This window comes from Panthera onca, chromosome A2, assembly GCF_046562875.1.
Source record: "Panthera onca isolate mPanOnc1 chromosome A2, mPanOnc1 haplotype 2, whole genome shotgun sequence".
NCBI lineage: Eukaryota > Metazoa > Chordata > Mammalia > Carnivora > Felidae > Panthera > Panthera onca.
The window spans coordinates 46,730,801-46,754,851 of record NC_138340.1 but is presented as its reverse complement, the minus strand read 5'-3'; the positions used below and the strand labels follow the sequence as shown (position 1 = coordinate 46,754,851).

Here is a 24,051-nt window from a genome sequence, read left to right as displayed (position 1 = left end):
ACCATGCCTGACCATTTTCTCCTCATCATTTCATATCTGTCCACACCTCCTTTTCAGGAGACTTACAACCGGGAGTCAGGAGAACACACTTCAATCCCTCCCCAGCTCTAACAGGCCTGGGTGACCTTGTTCATGCCTCTGAACCTCATCAAGCTTCAGTCTTCTCTCCAGTGAACCAAGGAGGTCTGACATCCTACACTGCAAACACCTGAAGCCTGTCTTTTAAGGGCTCCAGAGGACAGAGCAGGGCTGCCATCAAGCTTCTCACTGTTAACAATAAATTAAGAGTATTTGCCCACATGCGCTGCCATGGTCAACTCATCAGTAAAATGACACATTTTATTAGAACAGCCCAGACACCTGATACATTTGGTAAGAATATATTCTTAAAAAGTCTCCATCCTGAACATTTCATATGGCCCAAAGGAGTCTGTTAGCCCTTCAAAATCGCTGTTCCAGCAATGATCCTCAATCTGTGCACTTCTTTGTTAGCCAAACAAGGCACACCATGCCTCACTGCCTAGAGCCTGGAGACACAAGTCTGGGTTCAACGCAGGTAACAAAATGCACCCACAGGCTCTGGGGTCGGCCAGACCTGGATTACAATTGCAGTTCTGCCACTGCTAGCTGGGCAAATGACACGACCTCTCTGAGTCTTATTTCAGAGTTTCCCTCTCTGCAAAATGCAAGATGGCCCCATTGAGTTCACAGAGGATCAGTAAGGTATGGGGGGAGTGTGTGTGTGTGTGTGTGTGTGTGTGTGTGTGTGTGTGTGTGTGTGTGTGTGTGTGTAATGCAGATCTGACTGTAGCATTCCTCTGTGTAAAACTCTCCCTCAGTTCTGCATGGCTCTGCCAGTAAATCCAGACTTCTCAAAAGGATGGTGGACAGGATTCTGCGGGCCCAGAGCCACCGGTCTTTCCTTTCGGACCTTGTGTTGGTCACTGGTTTCCAGCTCCCCGTCTTCCCCTAGCGTCTCCCTCCTCAGAGCCTCCACTTGTCGTTATTCCCCAGGTGTGAGAAGCTCTTCCCTCCAGGCTCTGCCTGCTTCAATCCAATTTTTCCTAAGGTCTATGCTTAAATGCCTTTCTTCAGAAAAGGCCTCTGTGACCAGCACAGTCCATAGCAGGTCCCTCTGCTGGACTTTCTTACAATACTTTCTACTTGTCCTCATGGCCTTGTCAGAATGCATAACCAACACGTTGCTGTTCAGACGAATGACTGTGTGCCAGCCCCAGCACAGGGCAGAGCCCACTGCAGGCCCTTAACACAGGCCCGAGCCCTGAGTTCCCTCTGTTTTTACCTCTATCTGGGCTGTGTGCTTGGCATAAAACTCCAGAGCTTCGTCCCCATCCACTTGGCCACCAGGTTTCAGCATGGTCTGGAGTTCTTTGTTATGCCGAGCCAACTAGAACACAAGTTCAGAAAACGGGGGGAGTCATTGTCGCTTTGCGACAGGCACACGTGCGCCCCTTTCCATCGTGGGGCATAAAGAATGCATCATACACAGTGGTAAGCTGAAGGGCAAAGATGGCGGGAGGCTTGCTACGTCCTGTCAAGGTATGCTCTGCACAGCAGCTATTTTGGGAGCGTGGCACAACAGCATGGAGAAAGCTCATGCCCACATGAGGTCCCACTTTCCCCCAATTTCTTCAGCCACATGGGAGATGGGGTTTTCTGTACAGCCACACAGGTCTCCACTCAGAAAGTTCTGAAACCCACCGAGTGGCAAAACATGGGTAGTAGAAGAGATGTGGGACAGGAGATGGTTTTCTTTTCTTCTGCCAGCACGCTGTAGCAGGGCACACCATCCCACCCAATACTGTTACTGCTTTATTCCTAAGTCCTCTAGCCCAGCGAGGTGAAAGGGACAGGAAGCACAAGCCTGCAGGAGAGTTACAAGCTGCCCACACACATCAGCGAGCTCAAGGCATATCAGCCTCCAGAAAAAGAAAGTATCTTCAAAAGCCCAGACACTTGGGAAGAGAGTTATGAAACAGGGCATTCTGGTGCCAGGGTAGGAAGAATTACTACTCCCCACCCCCCACCCCCCAAAAGCAAACACAAAGAACTCATAATGACAGGTTAGTTCCCAAAGATTTTTAAACGTGATAGGAGGCAAGGCAGCTGAAGTTTATTTCTTAGATTGTTAAGATAGACTCATCAATATTTATGAAAAGCCTAAGACTCCTTTCAACTGTCTCCAAACACAGTCATAAACTATGTAAGTGTCAAGGCTCAGTGCGAAGGCTTTTAAGAAACGTGGGGATTTCCAAGGACACGACCCTCCCATGGGAAAATGGAAGAGCCCTAGAACACGGGACATTGGGTCAGGCTGCCACAAGTACCTGTGAACCACATCACCATGAATACAAACAGCCCCAGGTTAAACCCTTAGGGGAGAACCAAGTTTAAGCGCACATTCTGCTGGGAATTCTGGCAGTGAAGGCAAACCGTGCCTGACGCGGGGACCCAGGGACAGGTCATACCTGATGAGCTAATATGTAGATGTTGTGCCCCACGTTCCTGGGGGAGGCAGCTCCGTCCTCACCATTTTCTCCATCCTCAAATTCCACTTCACCTTGCATGTAGGCTTTCTTGATCACTTCCACCTGCAAGAGTGGTCAAACAAAGGAAGCTCCTGTTTCAAGGAAGACCCACACAGGACTGCCATCTTAGAGTCTGCACTCTTGGGGCAGACAGTGCTCATCAGGCTCAGCATTTGCTTCCTACCAGGTTTGGACACAGCCTCAGAATCCTTCTTAACACGGTCACGGGCAGTCTCTACCAATCAACCTCTGCGGACATAAGAAATTAAACCCAGGTGCTATAACTAGACCAAGAGGTATTATGTCTCCTTAGAAGGGGACAATGGTTATAGAAGTTCCCTGAAACAATAAAATATGATACAAATGCAGACAAGAAGCCAGACTTTTCCTATCTCCACATTCCCTCCCACGTCTTTCTCCAACCTCCGACCTTTGCCATTTCAAGGGACAACTAGTAGGAAATCCACTAACCTTTAGCAAGAGCTAGCCAAACTGTTATCTCCAATTCCACATTTTCCCATCTACGTTTCTCTGTCCCTATTCCATGTAAAAATAACACCATTAACAAATAACATCTACTCAGGCCTTTCTACGTGCCAAGCACACTGTGTTTAGTATTTCAACATTCTTTTGGGGAATTTAATACTCATCCTCATTTTATGAAATATCAACAATTCCCAGTTATTATGGATGAGGAAACAGACTCAGGGCAGTAAAGAGGCACTCCTGAAATCATATGGCTAGTGAGCTGAGACTTGATCTCAAATGTGCTACCAGAGGACCCATGCATGTCACTGGTTTCACGCTCAGAACACATTCCCTAGTACATTTTTGTACTTGTCTACTGCTCCCACCTACCTCAGTGCCCTACCCAGTGCCCAGGGGCTGGGTCTCCTCGTTTCTCAATCCCTCCCTGGTGCCCAGAAAAACGCCATGGACAAGGTAGGGCCTGGCCAATGTTTATCAAATGAACAAATCATTCAAGATTTAATCAAAGAATAAGAACAAAATGCCTTCAACCCCTAAGTTGAACTGAAAATTAATCATTTTCTTTAATGATTCAGAAGGCATTTCAGCTTCCTGCATTGCCACAGCGCTATTACCCCGAATTATTTCTCATTATCCAAGACCAAGCATGCAGAGGGCCATACATTTCTGTACTGACACCGGGTCAGGCCCTGAAAAATAAATTTGGAGAAAAGATCCTTGAGATTCCCGCTCTCCGAGCTCGATTTCCTGTTAGTTCTAATACCAAATTGAATAGACAACATGTTGCATGGAACGAGTGCCAGAATTCACACGGATGCATACACATACGTGCAGAAGTATCCTGGACATTAGTTTCTCTTCTATGTGAATTCTTAGAACTCGGCTGTTCCAGCAAGCCCTTGACTTCCTGTGAGCTGTGAATGACATTCCCCAACCACAAGGGGGCATCCCAGGAGTCTGTGGCATGCGTGACCCTGGGGGCTGACATTAATCCCATCAAGACAGGGGGGTGTTGTTGGCCTATGAGAGTTGGAATGGGGTCTCTGAGAAGTTATTCTGTCCTACTCATGAGGGACACCTGGAGCTCCCCCCAAGCCTGTTACATAAGTTGTTATGTAAACTCAGGGAGGACATCCATCTCAGACTGAGAACTCACTCCTGACCTCAGAGATCAAAGAGCTGGGCTCACTGTTAACTTTATTTCAAGGAATACATAAAGGGACTTTAGCCTGGCCCCCAGCGCACACAGGTCACCAGGCGAGAGAAAAGTTTTAGTGCCCTCATTTAGTTCTGTCGGTTACAGTTTATTTGTGTGGGAAGAAGTCCAAATAGAGTTCTCTCCTCAGCCCATCTCATGGTCTCTGAGAGCTGCCTGTCTCACAGGTTGTAGCACTAACCCCTGCCCTGGAAGTCACAGCCCATCGTGAATATCACCCTGCAAAAATAAGCAAGATTGGTTTTTCCTATATATATTATAAAAAAAAAAAAAAAAAAAAAAAGCCCTCAGAACATCAGCTCCCAACAAACATTCTTCTGTTGCCCAAACTATTGGCAGCCAGAAGAGATGGGGATTCTCTAGCTCTGGACACAGACAAGGTACAGAGAGCAGCAGTGAAGAACGAAGGAGGGGGAAGGAGCTACAGGTCACGGAGGGCACTGGGCTAAGGGCCTGATGCGAACTGTCTCATCTTCAACAGCCCTCAGGCCTGCATGACATCATCATCTTCCTTTAAGGAATGAGGAAACTGGTGCAGAGCGGTCAGGAGCCTGCCCAAGGTGAGCCACCAGAAAGGGAGAGCCAGGCCCCCAGACTGCTCGCTGTACCATCTTGCAGGAGGGACAACAGGCAAGGGCGGCTGCCGCTGGCAGCTATACAGCAGGGAGAGGGCAGATGCCACTTATTCAAAGTAGTACTTCACTTTTCCAGCCGAGTCGTAGACCTGAATCCAATGTTGTCTTTATACTTCTGATCTGTGGCATCTTTAAGAAAGCTCAAGGAAGCAGGTTCCTTTTCTGCCACAGATGCTGTTCTGACTCTCTGCATGGAGTCATGGCTGGGAGACCAGCCATCCAACTCACCAGTTCTTTTGGCCTCATGTTGTAAAGTATCCGCTCTGCATTCTCGCTGTCGTGCCTGCTCTCCATGATGGCCAGCAGCAACTTGGAAGCATTGTTCTAATTGGACAAAGAAAGAGAGGAGGAAATGGAGAGGAGCAGCATGGGGGTGCTGGCCTGAATGTGTGTGCCACATCGGTGCAAGCCCTGCATCCTGGCTAAACGGACGTTTTATCCCATGGAAGACCTGTGGGTCTAGGACAGCAAAAACCACCTGTATGCAACAGAGAACATGCTACTACAGACCCCAAAACCATGTCCGTGGACTGTGATTTGGGTCAAAGAGGAACATAGTTGTTTGGGCATACTTTCTCCCTAATGCTACCTGATATAAGTCTTGGTGGAAATTGGAAATTTTTTTTAATGTTCATTTATTTTTGACGGGGGGGGTGAGAGAGAGAGAGAGAGAGAGAGAGAGAGCGAGCGAGAGCGAGAGAGCGCACGTGCGCGCAAGTGGGGGGAGGGGCAGAGAGAGGGGAGGGGAAAGAGGAATAGAAGCGGGCTCTATGCTGACAACAGTAAGTCTGATGTGGGGCTCAAACTCATGACTCAAGCCGAAGTCAGATGCTCAACTGACTGAGCCACCCGGGTGCCCCAAAATTGGAAATTTAAGGGTCTTGTGGGTGTGTGTTGGCACTCTCATGGTGATTGTGGTTGGAAAGAATCTGCTATATAGACCCACGATGCCTTCAGGGCAGGTGTGGTTATAAACCTTGTTATTCAGCCTTGCAGGGCAGAGGAGGCAGGCAATTAAGGTAATTCCTCCCTTTTTAAAAATAATGCTATCAGCTCTCATAACCCCCAATATTATAACTGGAGCACAGCCGACAGCAATTAACAAAAGTGACCCAAAGGAACCGTATATATGCCAAACCCTAATTTCCCATTAGATCAGAGTTTTCACGTGCCCACATCCTGCACTTCTTGGCTTGACCTCATTTTAGGGACTGAGGCTAGGATAACCTGTATGGTTCTTTGTGTACAGGACTGGAAAGTTCTTGGTATGTTAAGAGAGGGCAGTATTTTTTTCCTCCCTAAGTACAGGTCACAGCAATTCAATCAGGATGCTGTGCTACCAACTGATGGCTTTTCAGAGCACACACATTTCTATCATAATCCACAGATTACAAGATTAGCTGGAAAAGTCACTGAAACGCTGATCAGTAGCGTATGAAATTCTGGTCATTTCAGGCTCTCATTACATACATTCTGATAAATGGGAGCCCGGCACATGAGCGTGAATAATGTTCAAGTCAATTCTACAACACAATTTGTCAGAGGAAGTAAAAATAGCTCACATACAAAAAATCCATTTAAATCATACACCCAAATCAATGATCCGTTTGGACTCTCAGCTCTAAACAGTGTAGGAAAAATAAAAATAACTGTGCAATTCCTGTGGACTTCTGTGTTAACATCCTCCCTAATGACCTCTCTTTCCTATGACACTGTTTATGCAATCAATACAGATCAGCTTTAGAGCTAAACCCTGCAGTTCTAGGCTCTTCTGTGGTGATGACAAAAAGTTCCCTGTTGCATATGGGCGTAAGATAGAGGACGGATCTCAACATGACCCAACACGGGAACAGTTAAAAAGGAAACGTGCTCAGTGAGGCCAACACATTTTGAAATACACTTTAGACACCAAGACAGGTTGCAAGTTTAATCTTTGGACTCTTAAAGAATCTTTGGAAGCTCTGGGTACAAATGAGGGTTTTATTTTGTTTTTTGAGGAGGATGCTTAAGAAAGCAACATCAGAAGTAGTATCCTGTCTTTTTTTTTTTTTTAATTAAAAAAGCTTTAATATTTTATTTTTGAGAGACAGAGAGAGACAGAGCATCAATGGGGAAAGGAAAATGAGAGAGAGAGGGAGACACAAAATCTGAAGTAGGCTCCAGGCTCTGAGCTGTTAGCACAGAGCCTGACGCAGGGCTCGAATCCATGAGCCATGAGATCATGGCCTGAGCCAAAGTCAGACCCTTAACCAACTAAGCCATGCAGGTGCCCCAGGAGTATCCTGTCTTAAGACTCTTATTTGGAGGGCCAGACTGAAGTTCTGCATTTCAGTCAGAACTTACAACATGGACCATTCACTTATCTAAGAGAACTGTATTTAGTTTCCTAACACTGACCATATCACGTGCTGAGGAAAAACACAAAGTAACTATTTTCACATGCTCCTGTCTTTTGCTTTCAATTCCTACTTGCCTTCAGTTCCAATACAAGGTCCATCCTCTTCTTTCCCAAAGGATTGATGTCATTAAGGATCAGGGCTGTGATGATGTCAATGCCATTGGATTCATGGGTGGCTATGCAGTTCTGAGAAAACACGCACACACACAAACACACACATACACAGATCTTTACACAAATGCTGGTCATAAATCAGATGTCAAAAGCCAACAGGCTCAACTGCTATTTCAACACAATGCGTGCCACTCCTAGTAATGTCTCTAGGGGAGAGCTGCAAATTTTCCGTGAGAAAGTGGTAAAAATAAAAGACAGATGAAAATCGCTAGTTTCAGAATTAACAGTAAACAGCAGGAAAGTCCCCATGCACTGTAACTGATAAATTAGTCGTGTCTAATCCAAATAGTGCAATACAGTTGGCTTTTGTTCTTAAGGGAAAATACAGTGTGTGACTGATTCTGAGTTCTGAGCCCTGTTTTCCCCTTTAAAGGTGTGTTCCATTCTCTCTACATCACTCGGCTTTCGTATTGCATACTTTTGCTTAAGACTTAAGCCTGGAAAGCAAGTTTCCTGTTTAATTCACACAATACCAAGATTAATCATCTTCCTCCAGGTAAGGTCCCCATTTGCAACAGAATCCACTCTAGTATGTTCCTTTTGACAGACCCATGTTTGGCAGAAAAGCAAACTTGAGGTTATAAGGAAATTCACTTAGATGTTAGATAAAGCCTTTTCCTTCAAGCCTGCTATAATTTTTTTTTGTTCCTTTTCATTTTAACTTTGACTATACCACCTGTCTCACCAGGGAACCAGGCGATGAAAGTGGATCCAACAACAAGCGAGCCTGGTACTTATAGCAAACTATGACCAGGTGTGTTTGAAAAACAAAAGGTTGTCCCTTTTGTAAAGCATTTTTCTCCCCTGAGTGAAGTCCCTGGACTTGCTCCCCATGTAACATAGCGTATCACACCTTCCCTGTCTACTGGATTTAGGACTGGCAATTTCCGGGTCCATCTATCCCCCAGGACAGAGCTCGGTTGAGTAAAAAATCATAATCATCCTAGTATCAATGCAAAAACTCACAAAGTTGGCAATATGTCATGGATAAAAGCAACAGTTTTACTCTAGGAACCATTGGGTTCCCCTCCAAAAATCTACTTCTTGAGAGGCCAAAATCAAGACTAATGGGTCATTCATTCTTTTCTCTGAATGTGGTGTTTAAATTTCAACCAAACATTTTCTCATACTGTTTTCAAGCTGTCTTGTGTGTAGCAAGGTTTCTCTCTCTAGGTAGGTTTCAATCTTTTTCCATTAAGTAGCTTTCCTAGTGTTCAAAATAGAGCCCAGTTCTTGTGTGTCTTAATTTAACACCAACTTCATTATTTATCTCTAGTCAGTTAAGTTTGGACATTCAAACCAAGCCAAGCCACGCCATGCCAAGCATGGAGACCAAGGATAAGTCTTCCAATGCCTGTGGTTAGGTCAAATCTTGAAGCATAATAAAGCACCAAAGCTCCTTCTTGACTGCTGGAAAAAAGATCTCTAGTTGTTGCGACCTCCTAGTCCACTAGGCAAATGCTGTGTGACTTCTGAACTAGTTCCTGTCAATAACATTTCCAAAATGATGAACTTTGTTTTTTCCCCACTCCCAAATAAAAATGGAGGTACCTGGTTCTCATGGCACGGTCCTTGACAGTATTCAGTCAGACTTTCCAGGGTTTGGTTGATAAGGGCTACGTTCTTTTCGTTTATATAGAGCCCGAGAAGACCAAGACCTCCAGTAGTGCTTCCGCAAATACAGTCCAGGAACTGTAGTGTCTCACACACCAAATTGTAGTTGGTCTTGTTATTTTGACAACGAAGGAAGTTCTACAATTGGGCAGTCCCCAGCATCGGGGCAGCAAAGTAGGAGAGAAGAGGGAAAAGGTCATACATAGTGACATTTTGCTAGTATCTAATTGGTTGATGTCCAGAATTGATCAGCAGTTATGAAGAGAGATGCAGCACCGGAGAAAAGAGCCCCCAAGATGGTCAACTGTGGACTTGATCTATGGCAATGGCCACCAAACACGGGAGCTTGTTCTCCAAGGTGCTTTTCTACATGATGCTGGGGGAGGAAGGGTCCTCTTCGACAGCCCACTTCAGATGCCTAAAGCCTTTCAGAGTTCTCCTTTCTCTCTTTCCCACTCCAGCCCATGCTCCTCCCAGCAGGTATTAGGTTCAGAGGCATTTGACATTTCAAGGGGCAATGGTTATGTTTAAAAGATGATGGTGTAGTCTGGATGCTGAATGCCTACAGCTTAGTACTAGGGACGGCTCATCACAAAATAAGGTGTCATAAGCTGACCTAAGCCCACTGCCATGGCAGGAACCTAGGTTGTCATTTTTGGCTATTTCCATTAATTCTTAAAGGAAGGGGCAGGAATGAGTAAATGTTTGTGCACTTGTGCCCAAATATATGTTCTCCAGCTAAACAGATCATGTTAACAAGAGATGTAAGAGCAGGTACTTCCTCCATAAAATCAAGTAAACCACATTCAACCACCTCACAAAGCAGAGTCTATTTTGATGAAGAGGAGATTTTTGCCAGTGACTCTTCTTAAAAAGAAGCAAAAATTAACTGCAAATATTCTTTTAAGCAAAATTATAAAAGTTACGTTTACCATAGATGACTGGTACTATATAAAAAGATATAAACAAAAGATAAAATAAACGTCAAAGATACCTTTGATGTGGTAATTCCACTTCTATAAAATAATGAATTCTATTCACAAACTATGTATTGGAAGTTCACTATAGCAGTGTTTATAATAGTCAAGAACTGGAAACAACCTAAACGCCCATCAAATGGGGAGTAGTTAAATAAATTATAGCATATCAACATCATTTACTATTACAATTTAGAAACACCAAGTGAGGTCAATACCTGCCAAAATGGAAAGATCTCTAGGACATACTGTTAAAAGTTAAAAAAATTAGAAGGTAAATAGCAAATTAATATGTATATACTGCTCCCATCCAAAAATATAGAAGGATGACTGGAAAGATACAACCAACCAGTTGGTTTGTTGTCCAAACCAACGATAGTTCTGAGTAGAGAGGTAGGGATGGGGAGAGGGACAATTCTTTTTAACTAAATACTTACTTATATCTAAACTTTTATAGAAAGACCCTATTCAAGTATTCCTTGTAAAATTAAAATATAAATATACAGATTAAAAGCTGGTAACAAAGTTTAATGCTTGACCCATCAAACTAACCGTTTCCCCCTAGCCCTCGCATAACTTTAGTCCTTTATGCTCGTCTAATTAGTCTAAAAACTGAACAATCTTCCAGGTCTGGGAGGGTGGTGGAGCAAAGGACAGATGATTTGGAACCATGTGGGCTTTCATAAGGGGATTGTTTTTCTAAGGGCCATGGAAAGCCAGAGTAGGGTCCCACAGCCATTCCTCAATCCAGCTGCCCAGGGAAGGTGCTACTTGTTGGAGGGCCTAGCTGAGCCCCTTATCATGCAGAGAGAAACAGAGACGTATTCAGGAAGAGAACAGGAAACAGCCTGGCTGTCCAAGGCTGAAATTTATAGCATGGCTCTCCAGGCCATCTGCCTCTTAAACTCGTGTTTAAGAGTATTCCTCATTCTCTTTCCTCTGGGGCTTTAGCCACTTATTCTCTCTGCCTGCCACCCTGATGACTCCTCTTCCTTCAGGATGGGGTCTCAAGTCACTTGTTTCAGGCAGCCCGTCTGAGTCTCTATCCTGACTCCAACAAGATCAGAAATGGCACACACCTCTCTTGCCCCTCCTTACACTTTGTGATGTGCTTATAGAGATGTCTGTCAGCTCTGCCCAGGACCATGCTGACGGCACGGGGTGCCTGGCAGCAGGCACAGGGACCAGAACATGCCAGGTGCTTCATCAACACTGGCTAAAATAATCTGAATTAAATTGAACGGATGGAGGAAAGGAGACCTAGGAAGTCTTCAAGGCTGTTATGTTTCAACTCCCCATGAAGATAGCTGGCTGCCCTTTCTTGAAAGCCTCTCCCATAGCTCATGGTTTTTGCAGGGTGTTGAGCCACAATCTCTCCTTCCTAGTTCAGATCCATTTCCTTTTGTCCTCTACAAAAACAGATGGGTGTCACTCACTAGGAGGCTCACAGGGACTGTTTCCATGTTCAGGGAATAGATCTCACCCTTAGTGCACAGTACCCTGCCTTGTTTAGGCTGAAGAAGACCTGTTCTTTCTGTGGTCTTCCTTGGAGGGCAAGGGGCCAAGTCGATATGTGTGAATTAAGGAATGAAAGACTTCAAATCTGTTCTCACACAGCTGTCAGTGGCCAGAGACCTGCATTCCTTAACCCAGGTGAAAAGCAAAGCCAACCTTTCAGGGGAAGGTTCAAAAGCACAGGCAAAATGGCTCAAGAATAGTCCTTCCCATCAAGTTTCTTACTACTGTGAATGAAGCTTGCTTAAGGCAGCCACTGCCTGTTTGGCAAAGCCAAACGCAGTGGCCTTATCTCTACTGAGCATTTACCAACAGGAAAGTTAAGGTTATAAATATGACAAGCAATGCTGGGCAAATTCAAAAGGCTGGATTCCTTCTCCTCAGGGTTTTTCTCCACTTGTTTATACCAGGGAGGCAATCATTCTATCCTCATGAGAATGTCTTCTCCTCCCTTTGGTACACAAGAAAACCGTGACCCAGAGATCCACCATCTGGTCTGGAACACAGCCAACAGGGTGGTGTTCAGAGTAGCTCAATCCCGCTCAAAACCGTAATTTTGAGAACAAGATTTCTACAAATGTAATTTTATCAACATCTCTAGATGATTCTAACCTTCATCCTTGTGAACCACTGGTTTAAGATCATTGGTTTTCCAACTGGGCCCTATAGGACTCTGGGGGAAACCCAGAATGCCCTGCCTCTCAGGGCTCTGGTAGGTAAGGGAGAAAAGGAAAGTTCTTGTCATCTGTAGTTTCTACTCTGAACAGAGAAGTTTGGCTTTCATCTGCTTTACTTACTACATTTCTGCATAAGATCTTAAACAGAGGATTCTGTGGCCAAAACCAAAAAGTGTAACACCACTGACTTGGATAATCTTTATGATACTTTCAAAGATTAAGCTGCTAAGACTTTTTTTTTAAGTTGCTAAGACTAAAAAAAAAGAAAAAAAAATACACACACACACACACACAAAAATATACTATATACTCCCCTTTCACTCAATACTACTGTTTTCCATAGAGCAATGTGTTGGAGAATCAAGTGTATGAACGGACTCATTAACAGGTCCTTCTGCCCATGGGGTTCTTAGGGCCTTAGGTCAAAGCAGAGTTTCGTGACGAGCTAAGGTGAAAAATAGAAACTGTGATGACTTCCAGATGAGAAAAGGTGAACTCCAGCAATGAAAGCCTTACTCTGCTTCCACAGCGGGATGTGCACGTGCTGGTGAAGACGTGAAATCAAGAGGTGGGCAGGGGGCCGTGAGAACAGGTGTGTGAAACCAGAACCATTAGGACGGCCTCTCCAACATCTGTGGAGGGATGTTACTCAAGGTAGTCTTGTGTTAGTTCAGGACTCAGCAGATATGAGCTCCTCTGAGAAGCCTTCCTAGACCCAGCAAGGGGGGCTGGTTTGCCTGCTCTGAACCCACAAAACCCTTAAGATGACACCACGACAGCACTCAGCATGCTGCACAGCAATCTTGGGTTTCCCCGGGTGGCTCCTGCCCTAGACTCTCAGGTCTGTGAGGGAAAGGGTGAGGTCTCCATTGCCACCAATGCCAGGCACAGAGCAGGTATTCACCGAGATGATGAAATAAACATACATGCACAGGCACAGTCTCAACCCACTTCCCTCAGGAGCCTGAGGTTGGTGGAGACCAGTGACAGCAGTACAGGGGAACAGTACAGGGCTCTGACCACTCAGCTCAGCCTAGAAATAGCCCCAGCAGCAGGGAGGTCCCCCCCATCCACAAAGATGCCCCAAATGACTTTGCTTTCCTGCTGGTAGGACAGCCTGGCTTTCCCTGGTGTCATTCACACTCCCATGGCCAGTCTCCCTTGTGGACTAATGGTGTACGTATGGAAGGTGGAAAGGACAGAGCTGGCCTGCAGACACAAGAACACCAGCCAATGAGACAATAACCAATCCCTGCATCTTTGAGTCATGAGTACTTTGTTCAACCCGACTGAGCTACACAGTTCCCAGGCCAGTGGATCTAGGGCCAACACGGTCCAAGTCCAAAGTAGGAATATTTGAGCAACAGGCAAGGAAAAAAAACCAGCCAGGATCCCACACTCAGACACAGAGAGGGATCAAGCGGGGAAGGTCAATGGAGGAAGTGAATGAACAGCAAAATGGAAGACAATGGGGGTTAGGGAAAACTCTTTCAGTTTTAAATATGGGCCAAATCTGGCCAATTGATGATGACCTTGGATACACCTCCCTTTTCAAAGCTCAGGCTCTTCAGACCAATGTGATTAAAAATAAAAACCAGTGTAGGAGTAATTAATACTGCAGACTTCACCCAGTTACGTTTCATTATTCTGTCTTACCATGTAACAATGTAATTTCTTACTCAACTTCTCCAGGCAGAGACTCTGTGGCAAGTTTTAAGTATGAGGGATTTATGGCCCTGACCCTGAAGGGTCTGGCTACAGGTGACATATGAAGGCCATCAAATCATCTGATAAAGTCAGCAATACAAATATTTTAAGACAGCACCTTTAACTTGCCACGTGTGGACTAGAATTTTCTTTTCATACCATCATTATTCAAAGAACTAAAGTATCACTGCCAACTTGTTTATTTTAGGAGAAAATATTCTATCTTAGCAGAGTTGTTCAGACACACTTTTCTTGTTAATCCTCAATCCCTTTTAGGCACAGAGGGTGTTTTTCCCAAAAGCCAACAGCAAAACCAGGCAATGGCCAAGGACCTGGTACTCTAGCATGCTTCTCCTAAACAGTGAGGGGCTCCACAGATCTATTCCCATTCAGTAAAAAGAAACTTATCTCTGGAATCCACCCTTAGCCGTTCCATATAGGCTTCGCTGGTGGGCAAACTTTGCAAAGGAGAAAATATGCTGTCTTAACGTAGTTCTTGAACACATGAGCATTACCATCTCCCAGATGGTCTGGGTTCAAGTCCCAGCTCTGCACTCCCTAACTATGTCCCCTGAACCTCAGTTCCCTCATCTGTAAAACAAGTACAAGGGGATCAGCAACACTTAGTATCCAACATACCCTAAGTGCCTGATAAACATTGGCCATTGTTTTCTTTCCAACAATAAAAAAGTGAACAGAAGATTTCTGGAATAATCAGTTCAACACATATATTTAAACACCGATTTGTATAAACCCTGGTAGGCCACTTTATTCAACCAACCATTGCTTAAATGAATTGAAACTTTCTATGTGTCAGATTTTCTAAGTCTTGTATATTTAATCATCCATCCATCCATCCATCCATCCATCCATCCATCCAAGTTTTACCTGTGCCAAACAGGGGCATGCTACCACATGCAAGCACACAGAGGTACATACCCACATTTAAATATGTACGAAGTAGGCACCTGTACTGGTGAACAAGAGATTTGGTTCCCGTCCCTGAGGAGATGGTGTGGAAGACAGAGAGACAAACACCTCAGTTGCCCATATGTCAGAACCATTCTGGATCCTCAACTCAAGGATGCTGGTGGCAGGGAGAGGAGCTGAGACGTCTGAGGCTGCCGGCAGCTCTGAGGAGCTGCAACTCCCAGGGCCCAGCCTCACCTGCAGGTCTCGGTTGTGGTTTTCACACAGGAGCTGCAGGAACCGGAGAATGGGCTGCATGATGGTGATGACCGCACTCATCTCCAGGTCATCCTTGGTCTTGTCCGCCGTAGCCTGGGCACCTTCCCCAGACGGGTAGTGATCGTCGGGGTCAGCCTCCCTCCTGAAGGTGGTGAAGGCTTTCCTCGTGGCAGCAGAGGCCTCCAGGAGCTGATCTCGGACCTCTTCTGTTATTTGTGTCGAGGGCTCTTTGGCTGGAATGCAAACGTGAGATGATCAATGCTGCTCACGCCTCAGGAGTACTATTCACTGCATGAAAGAAGAGGTTCAAATATCTAAGTTCTGGTATTCATATAAATCTTCAAGGCTGGCAAAATACTCCATGAAGTCACTTCTCTTAGTCCTTAGGATTAAAACTGAGTCAAGCCATGCCAACTTGCTCACGGCTCTGACATTTCATCTATGCTTGCTCTGTGTTTTAGAGGAAAAGCCTTAGCATCAGCTTTGTCAACCTCACAAACCTATATGGCTCTGGGCCTCAGTGTCCTCACCTGTAAAACAGGGAGAACATCAGTAAATTCTACCTGGAGAAGCTTCTGAGAGAGTCAACATATCAATGATTCCAACTGTAATTACTGCTATTGTAATGACAATTGACTGAGCCCTTTATTAAGTGCGGAGACACTGTGGTTAAGCACCTGATGTATATTATCTCATCTAATCCTCAGAGTAACCCTGTGAGGTAAATAGGCATTAGCTTTAAGAAGGTGACACTCTGCACCCAGACTGCCTGGGTTTGAACGCTGGCTCTGCTGCCTACTTGCTACATAGCCTTAACAAGGACAAGTTAATCTCTGTGCCTCAGTTTCCTCATCAGTAAAATGGGGATAACAATCCTATCTATTTTACAGGGTTAACTTCAGTTATAAGCGAACTAAAGGATGTAATAAAGGACTTTGAACAGTACCTGGTTCATAGGAAGCACTTAGCAAATATTAGCCTTTCTTCTTTTCTTAATTCCGATTCTAGACCAGTGGTTATAAACTGAGGCTGATTTTCCCCCATCCCCACCCAGGGGACAATTAGCAAAATCTGGAGACACTTTCAGTTGGCAGTGGGAGCAGGCTAATGGCATCTACTGGGTAGAGTATGCTGTTTAACATATGCTGTTAAACATCCTACAGTGCACAAGACAGCCCCCTCCAGCAACGAATTCTCTAAATGCCAAATGCACTGTGGCTCAGAAACCCAGTTCTAAACATAAAAAAAAAAAAAAAAAGAGAGACTCAGAGTGGCTAAGTCACCTGCTCACGGTCATTTTACTCCAACCCTGGTGCATCTAAGTATTATTTCTCTTTAAGTGACATCATGCATACAACTTTAGAAACTTTCAAATATTTTTTAACATAAGGGAGAATTAGCTGACAAAGGATAGACACCCAGTTTTTTTTTGTTTTTTTTTAATTTTTTTTTTAACGTTTATTTATTTTTGAGACAGAGAGAGACAGAGCGTGAACAGGAGAGGGGCAGAGAGAGAGGGAGACAGAGAATCCGAAACAGGCTCCAGGTTCTGAGCTGTCAGCACAGAGCCCGACGCGGGGCTCGAACTCACAGACTGCGAGATCATGACCTGAGCCGAAGTCGGACACTTAACCGACCGAGCCACCCAGGCGCCCCTAGACACCCAGTTTTAAAGTGTATATCTTCGGGGCCCCTGGGTGGCTCAGTCGGTTAAGCGTCCGACTTCGGCTCAGGTCACGATCTCATGGTCCGTGGGCTCGAGCCCCGAGTTGGGCTCTGTGCTGACGGCTCGGAGCCTGGAACCTACTTTGGATTCTGTGTCTCCCTCTCTCTCTGCTCCTCCCCCGTTCATGCTCTCTCTCTGTCTCAAAAATAAATAAACATTAAAAAAAAAAAATAAAGTGTATATCTTCATTAACGTTTTGTAACATTAAATTAAAAATTACAGAGAAAATTACAAATGGATTTCCTGCCAAAAAAACCCTGTCACCAAGAAGAAGGTATGTTAATTTTTTTTTTTCTTTTTATACAAGAAGAAACACCAAGGCACAGCAATTCAGCTCAGGTTATTCAGGAAGAATTAGATCATAACCAGAATGGTGTGCTTCTTTCTGAAAGCCTGAGACAGAATAAAGTTTGGAGTCTAGAAGTCCAGCTGGTGAGAGGGCCATGCGCAGGAGAGCGCTTACCTTTTTTCCGTGATGGGGCATCCCTGTCTATCTCATCATCTTTCTTTTTATTCCCCAAGTCACTGGTGTTCACAGTCACTGTTGCCTTGATTTCCTGCTGGGCCACCTTCATTCGGTCATAGAAGACCTTGAAGAATTTTTCCGACTTCTTATCTTCTGTTAACCGGCAGAAAAAGGAGTGCTGCCAAAGAAAACCCACGGATTTTCAACACTGTGACAGATCAGTGATTGAATCCCACTCAGGACACCAAAACCTCATGGAGACCAGAGCCAGCCAACAAAACCTCACAAACAGTTTATAGTTCAGACCAAAGTTAAACATGGTTCTATGCACTATCATTCTCTGGATTGTATGGCCTGAGGTTTTCTAAACAGGGACCTTAAAGCAACCTGCCATGGATGTCTTTGATGGAGCAGTCATATAGGCTTGGGAAGCATGCTAAAGGGTGTTGGGGAGATTCCAGCCTACTAAGAACAAGCCCCTGCAAAACAACGCCATTAACAAAGGAAGCAATGTATTTTTTTGGTAATTACTGTAGGTCCAGTCATGTGTTTAAGGACTTCCAAGAGTCCCTCCACTCTGCACAGCCTTGTGAATATACACAGATGAGTAAGATGTGCTACCTTCCCCTATAGGGCTCCATACCAGGTTAACAAGTCCCTAAGTAAGACAAAAATGTGAACATAAGAAGGGTTCTAGGAGCTACACAGACAGTTACATCACAGAAGCTCAGAGCTGGCAAGGAGGACAGTGGGCCAGAGCGATCTCAAAATCTTTGTAGAAAAGGTGATTTTCAAATCTTGTCTAGAAGGACAGGTAAAGAGTGGTTAGATGAAGAAGCTCAAAGTTAACAGGTAGCTTGCCTCTTGGATGCACATTTGTTTTTGGACCCACTGCAAGCAATCATATACACTGTTGATATAAAAACACAATATGGTGTCTCAACTTCATTTATGAGTGTTCGTTTTTCACCCCTTTGCAAACACCACGCTGTTGTGAATTATTTACATAAAAATACAATACGGTCATTTCCAGAGGAATAAAACAAAGCTCCAAACAATATATTTGCTTCTCTCAGTTGGATCTTTCTGCCAATTTCATATCCTCCCCCATTTGGAAAGATGGCATTTCCCTACAGAAGGTAGACCTAGGCTTGCAATCCTAGAAAAAAGTAAAATGTTACCAGCCTTTGCAACCCCTTAACTCCTCAATCTCTCACCCCCTCCCAACACAAACCTGCTGCCAGATTCAGCAGGCCCCGGGAAAGCCACCACATTTCCATCTGCCAGAAGGCAACTGCAGTCACCATGACCCTTCTTCTAGCCACTAGCCCATATGCTGTATTGACAAATGTCAGTCTCCTTTGCCTACAAAGCACTTCCTGATTGTGCTTTTTCCTCTCCCTCCACTGTTCTTCTTTACTTCTGGTTGTTTCCAACATACAGCACAAGATCCATCCTTCCCACTTGTGCTTCCTGGTTCTATCTTTTCCCCTCCAACTACTCTCAAGGCCGGTACAAGTCACTACCTGCTTACTGCTTGGTTATACTGTGTGTCACTGAGTCCACTAAGACTCCCACACTCTCTGAATCAAGCTCAAATCTTTAGTGTCCTCAATTGCCCTTTACCACCTTGTATTTTCTTACAGGTTTCTTACTACTTCATCCATCGTTCCATTCATTTACCCCTTCATCCATGCACCTACGCATCCATCTATCTGTTCATCCATCCAGTATTTACTGTGCACCTGTCATGAGTTGGACACTACGCCCATCGCAGAAGATAACAACAGTGAACAAAAAGGGGCCTGGACCCTGCTGCCTTCCCATGAAATTGGCAGCCTGGTAAGGACAGACATAGTAATTCAATAATCGCCCTAATGATGTTTTACTAAAGTAGCCATTTATCCTTATGACCCTGACCCAAGAGAATGGGTTAATGGGCTAATACTGTGGCAGATGCTCAGTGCCACCGCCTTGCTCTTCCTTGCTTTGCATGGCTCTTCCCGTGGCTGGGTCCCCTCATTGTTTGTATCCCCAGTAACATCACCTCCTCAGTGAAGCCATCTCTGATAATCCTCCCTGAAGCAGCAACCCAGGCAACTGCTTATTCTCCCATGCTTTGTTTTATTTTCTACTTAGCAACTGGTATCTGTTGTATTTGTGCTTTACCTACTTACTGCATGTGTTAAGCAGAATGTAAGTTCCAAGAGGGTAGGTGCCTCACCTCTATGGTTCACAGCTGTCTCCAGAGCACCCAGAGGAGGCCCAGCACATAGAAGGAGCTTCCTAATTATCTGACGAAAGAATAAATACAACCCAATACTTTATGGCTCCTTTTAACTATAGCCTCCCAATCAGATCCTGCTTATATTCAGTGGCTGTGCCAGATGTGAATCCTCAACAGAGACTAATTCTAGAAAACTTAATCAAGATATGAAAAATCAAGTTCTAATCGTTCACTCCTTTGAGAGCTGATACATCCACCAACAAAAGAAGTGTGGGGATGAAGCACACAACCTACAGCCACCTACCTAACTGGGGTGACTACAGTTTCCACCAAAATGAACCAATACAGCGTCTCACCCACATGGGGTCATGGGGTGACAGCACCAGAAGGTGGCTGCTCAGGGCAATTAACTTGAGTTGCTACCCCATTAATCTTCTCGCTGTATGGAGGCAACTGAACAAAGCATCCTTTGGACAATCTGGTCACTCAGAAAAAACAAATGCACTTTAAGTAGGTGAGCAAAAAGATAAATAACTAAAGCCTTCCATCTGTCATATTTAACAGGGCAACACAGCACAGACTGACGGCCAGCTACAAACCGCACTGCTTAACGTCTAGCTGGTTAACCCAACAGATGTCAACTGATAGCGTCAGGGTAAGAAAGCCTCTTATGAAATGGGAGAAGGGCAAGTGACTGAGGATTACACACTTCTATATATGTTTTGCAATGGCCAGTATATTTATTTTACATTATTTATATCAGTCCTTAGTCTCTCAAGGATCTGAAGCAGCTTTATAAACAGAATGTGGTCAACAAAATAATAAAGTAGACACGAGGGTACAGAGGCATCAAGAAGCACAGACAACTGGAATGAAACAAGGGTGGTGCCTGGAAGATGGAAGAAATGATTCAGGGCAGTCCTAAGTCTCTGAGGTACCCGCCTATCAAGCTAAAATGGGAGGCATACTCCACCAGGGTTATCATTAAGTATCAAAAAGAAAGATGCTTCCACTGCCTCAAAGGAAGGAAAGCATTCTTTAATGACAGGGTTAGAGGGCAGGCTTTCCAGTCAGACCGCCTGGGTTCAAGTGCCAGGTCCCTCACTCACTAGCTCTGTGCAAGTTACTCACCTCTCTGGACCCACATGGAAGGGCTGCTCCCGTGTACACCAAGCGCTCACCACAGGGCCCAATGAGCGTCAGTTTTTTTGTACCGCCATCACATCAGTAGGACGTGGAAGCCCCATGGTGAAGGCATCCCCCTCAGTGGCTACGGCAGGATAGCAAAGCGTGAGCATTCTGTCTCCGGAGTCAGAGACACTTGGGTTTCAGCACTACCTCATGAGCTTGTGTCACGTTAGAAAGTGACAACATCTCTGAAACCTAAATTTTCTCATCTGAAAAATGGGCATGGTAACAGTACCTCACAGTGGTTATGAAGCTCTAATGAGATAATCACAGTAAAACGCACAAGGGCCAGTATTTCCTGACTGCTTATGAGGTGCCAGGAACTCAGAGTAAAACTTGCGTGTGGTGTCTCACCAAAAATCCTACAGAGGCAGTTATTTCTCCTTGGAGATCAGGGGACCCTAAAAGATAATGGGAATCAAGTATTTAGCACACCCCCAAGATGCCCACACCGTGACAAACGTAACCTCGCCAAGACGCTGGTGAGACCCAAGAGCTGTCGCTTCAGGTCTCCTGCCTGAGAATCTAAATAAAGATACTCTGGAAGGAAGAAGCTTGGTCTCCAAAAGGGAAGCAGTACTATCTTGTGTAAGAGGAGAAGTGAAAAGTGACAGCAGTGCAGAAGAACTAAGATACCTCCCCCACAGAGGCAGGATGTGCCACGGGAGAAACGGGGGGCTGAGGAACAGGGGCCCTCAGCCAGAGGCTCGTGGAGACAGTTACTGCCCCTCCCTGCTGGACTTGGCGAGCCCAGAGCCCTGCACACAGTTCAAAGGCCTGTTTGTTCAACCTCTTACTGTGATGCTCTGTTTGGAGGGCTTGGGAGGAAAAGGGGACACCCCCCTCTCAGGACTGTTTCCCCAGATGCAGGTTGGACCTCAGAACGGAGGCAGCGGGGTGCTCGTCCTCCCAGACCTCAGGCTCTCAAAACAGGGCCTTTCCACACGCCACGTATCCACTCCTCCGTGAACCTACGAATCACCCCTTTCTCCATCTAAGAACCAGCAGGCAGGTAGAGACTGTTTTGCTTTTGCAAAGGTTTTGCTGCACCCCACCTGGCAGATTTGAGGTAATCATTTGGTGGATGCCCCTGGAAAGTGTGAGTGGGGAGACTAAAGGGAAACAAGAAAACTTCTGGACTGAAAGAAATATCCTAATTAGGCTGGCGGTAGACAGAAAGGTGTGGTAGGAATAACAGCAACAACAAGACAATACCTGGGACCTGTGAACAGGTCACCTTACAGGGCAAAGGGAAACAAAGTTGCAGACGGGATGGAGGTTGCTCATCAGCTGACCTTAAAATAGGGATATTATCCTAGATTGTTCAGGGAGGCAATCTAATCATAAGGGTCCTTAGAAGAGGAAGAGGAAGTCAGATGCCATATGAGAAGGACTCCATTCAGCACTGCTGGCTGCAAGGATGGAGGAAGGGGCCATGACCCAAGGAATCCAGGTGGCCTCTACTAGAAAAGGAAAGGAAACGGAGTCTCCAGGGGAGAATCCAGAAAAAAACGCAGTCTTGCCAACACGTGGATTTCAGCCCACTTAAGGCTCATGTCAAACTCGTGAGATAAAAAATCTGGTTGTTTTAAATCACTAAGTTTGTAGTAATTTGTTACAGCAGCCGTAGGAAACGAGTAGAGCTATAAACATTTGTCAAATCTGATCAAACCATACACTTACCATCTATGCACATTAGAGTCTATAAATTATGTCACAACGAAAAGGGAGAGATGGTAAAAAGATGGGCTTTGTTCCCAGAAAGCTCGAGTACTAGGTAAAGTTGTCCAGAGAAGGGGCTACCCTCCGAGGCCATCCCCACCGCAGACGGATCTGTGACGCTGCCCTAAGTGCTGCCCTTTCATTACCCTCCATGTGTCTCCACAACACACGGGACCTCAAAGCCCCTTCCATGCAAGCTGTCTTGTCAGCATGTTAGGAGACTGCCAAGACAGATACCATCATTTATAAATCCGTCACATTATATATCAAAGAGCTGGGTTAGGAGAGGTCAGGGTCTTCCTGCTCCCCCGTCCTGGGCCCTTTCTACCATCCTTCCTTTTTAAGGAACACAAGGAAGCCCGGCCCCAGTGGTTGGACAGGGAACTCAGAGGAAATGAAGGCTGCTTTGGAGGGCAGACCCATAGAACCAACTCCAACCTCACAGACAAAGGGTCTGCTTGGAGTAGCTTTAAGGAAGTCGGGGGTTGGAGCAGATGAGCAAGTGACCAGAGGCAGTAGCCACCTCCATGGCAGCTCTGGAGGGCAGTGGTGGCCACGGGGGGTGGGGGCGCTAGGCGTGGCTATTGTAAGCCAAGCTGAAAGACAAGAACCACAGAAAAATACCTATCACAAAATGTTAAAGCAGGAAGCACTCTATTCCGGCAGTTTCCGTTTCCAAAGCTGTTCCCAGCAGAGAAATCCCATTCCCCTCCCTCCCTCCGCAAACACCATCTTAGGGAAAGATGCCATGTTGAAGGGAGATACACGCAGAACTGTTCAGTTTGAAGCAGGGTGGGAAGAACCGTCTCTCTGCCACTGGAACTCCTCCTTAAAACGGCAGGCCCAGGAAGTCTGTTTACAAACCACCACTTCAGTCTGGCCCTCCACATTTTACAGAGGAGGAGACTGAGGCCTAGAGGGGCAAAGGGACAGGCCAAGGACACAGAATCCTTGGCTCCTGACCATCCATGCCAGTCACTTTATGACCACGCTAGGCTGTGGCTGGGTGACACGATGGCCTGAGTGCACACTCCTGCCCTCAGATAACTGTCAGGTGGCCACAGGTGGCCCTCATTGGGCTACTTAAGCTGTAGAGGTTCTAAGGAACTGAGGTCTTAGTTTTAAATAATAATGAAAACATCGTTTCAGGTCGCTCGAAAATAGTAAGATATTGCCTTGGCAGCCACCCACTATGGCCACTTAAATCCTTGCAAAGAAATGGAACATGGTTTATGACAAGCCCACCCAGCTATTGAAATAAGAGGCACCCTGAAGTCAGAGACTTGCAGACAGTGGCAGCTATTCTAGGAACAGGCAGGCAGTGTGCAGGAGGGGGTGGGCGGACACTTTTCTTCAGGTGCAAGAGGTCACAGTCTCAATGACACTGCAGGCAGGGGGTCCCGGAGCAGAATGGGAGACACAGGCCTTCCCTATGCTCTGGACACACACCAGGGAAGGTACGAGAATGAGCACCTTATTGAAAAGCCATCTTCCTCAGAGTTCAGAGACTTGAGGGGCAAAGACAGACTTTGTACCCCAGGACACAGAGCCAGCCAGCCTGCACCTATTGGAACATAAGGCCT

The 24,051-nt window shown here is 45.6% G+C and overlaps 1 protein-coding gene across 6 annotated transcripts in view; it reads right to left on the bottom strand.

Moving 5' to 3' along the window:
* ITPR1 (inositol 1,4,5-trisphosphate receptor type 1) overlaps positions 1-24,051 on the bottom strand; it is a 326,810-nt gene that overhangs the window by 56,457 nt on the left and 246,302 nt on the right. For all 6 annotated transcript variants that reach the window (XM_078442797.2, XM_078442799.2, XM_078442803.2 and 3 more), the window contains 7 exons: positions 17,329-17,509; positions 15,119-15,372; positions 9,013-9,213; positions 7,363-7,473; positions 5,118-5,213; positions 2,490-2,612; positions 1,304-1,408 (listed from right to left, as the gene is read on the bottom strand). In XM_078442797.2, the coding sequence (XP_078298923.1) occupies positions 1,304-1,408; positions 2,490-2,612; positions 5,118-5,213; positions 7,363-7,473; positions 9,013-9,213; positions 15,119-15,372; positions 17,329-17,509 (1,071 nt within the window). The remainder of the gene's footprint in view (positions 1-1,303; positions 1,409-2,489; positions 2,613-5,117; positions 5,214-7,362; positions 7,474-9,012; positions 9,214-15,118; positions 15,373-17,328; positions 17,510-24,051) is intronic.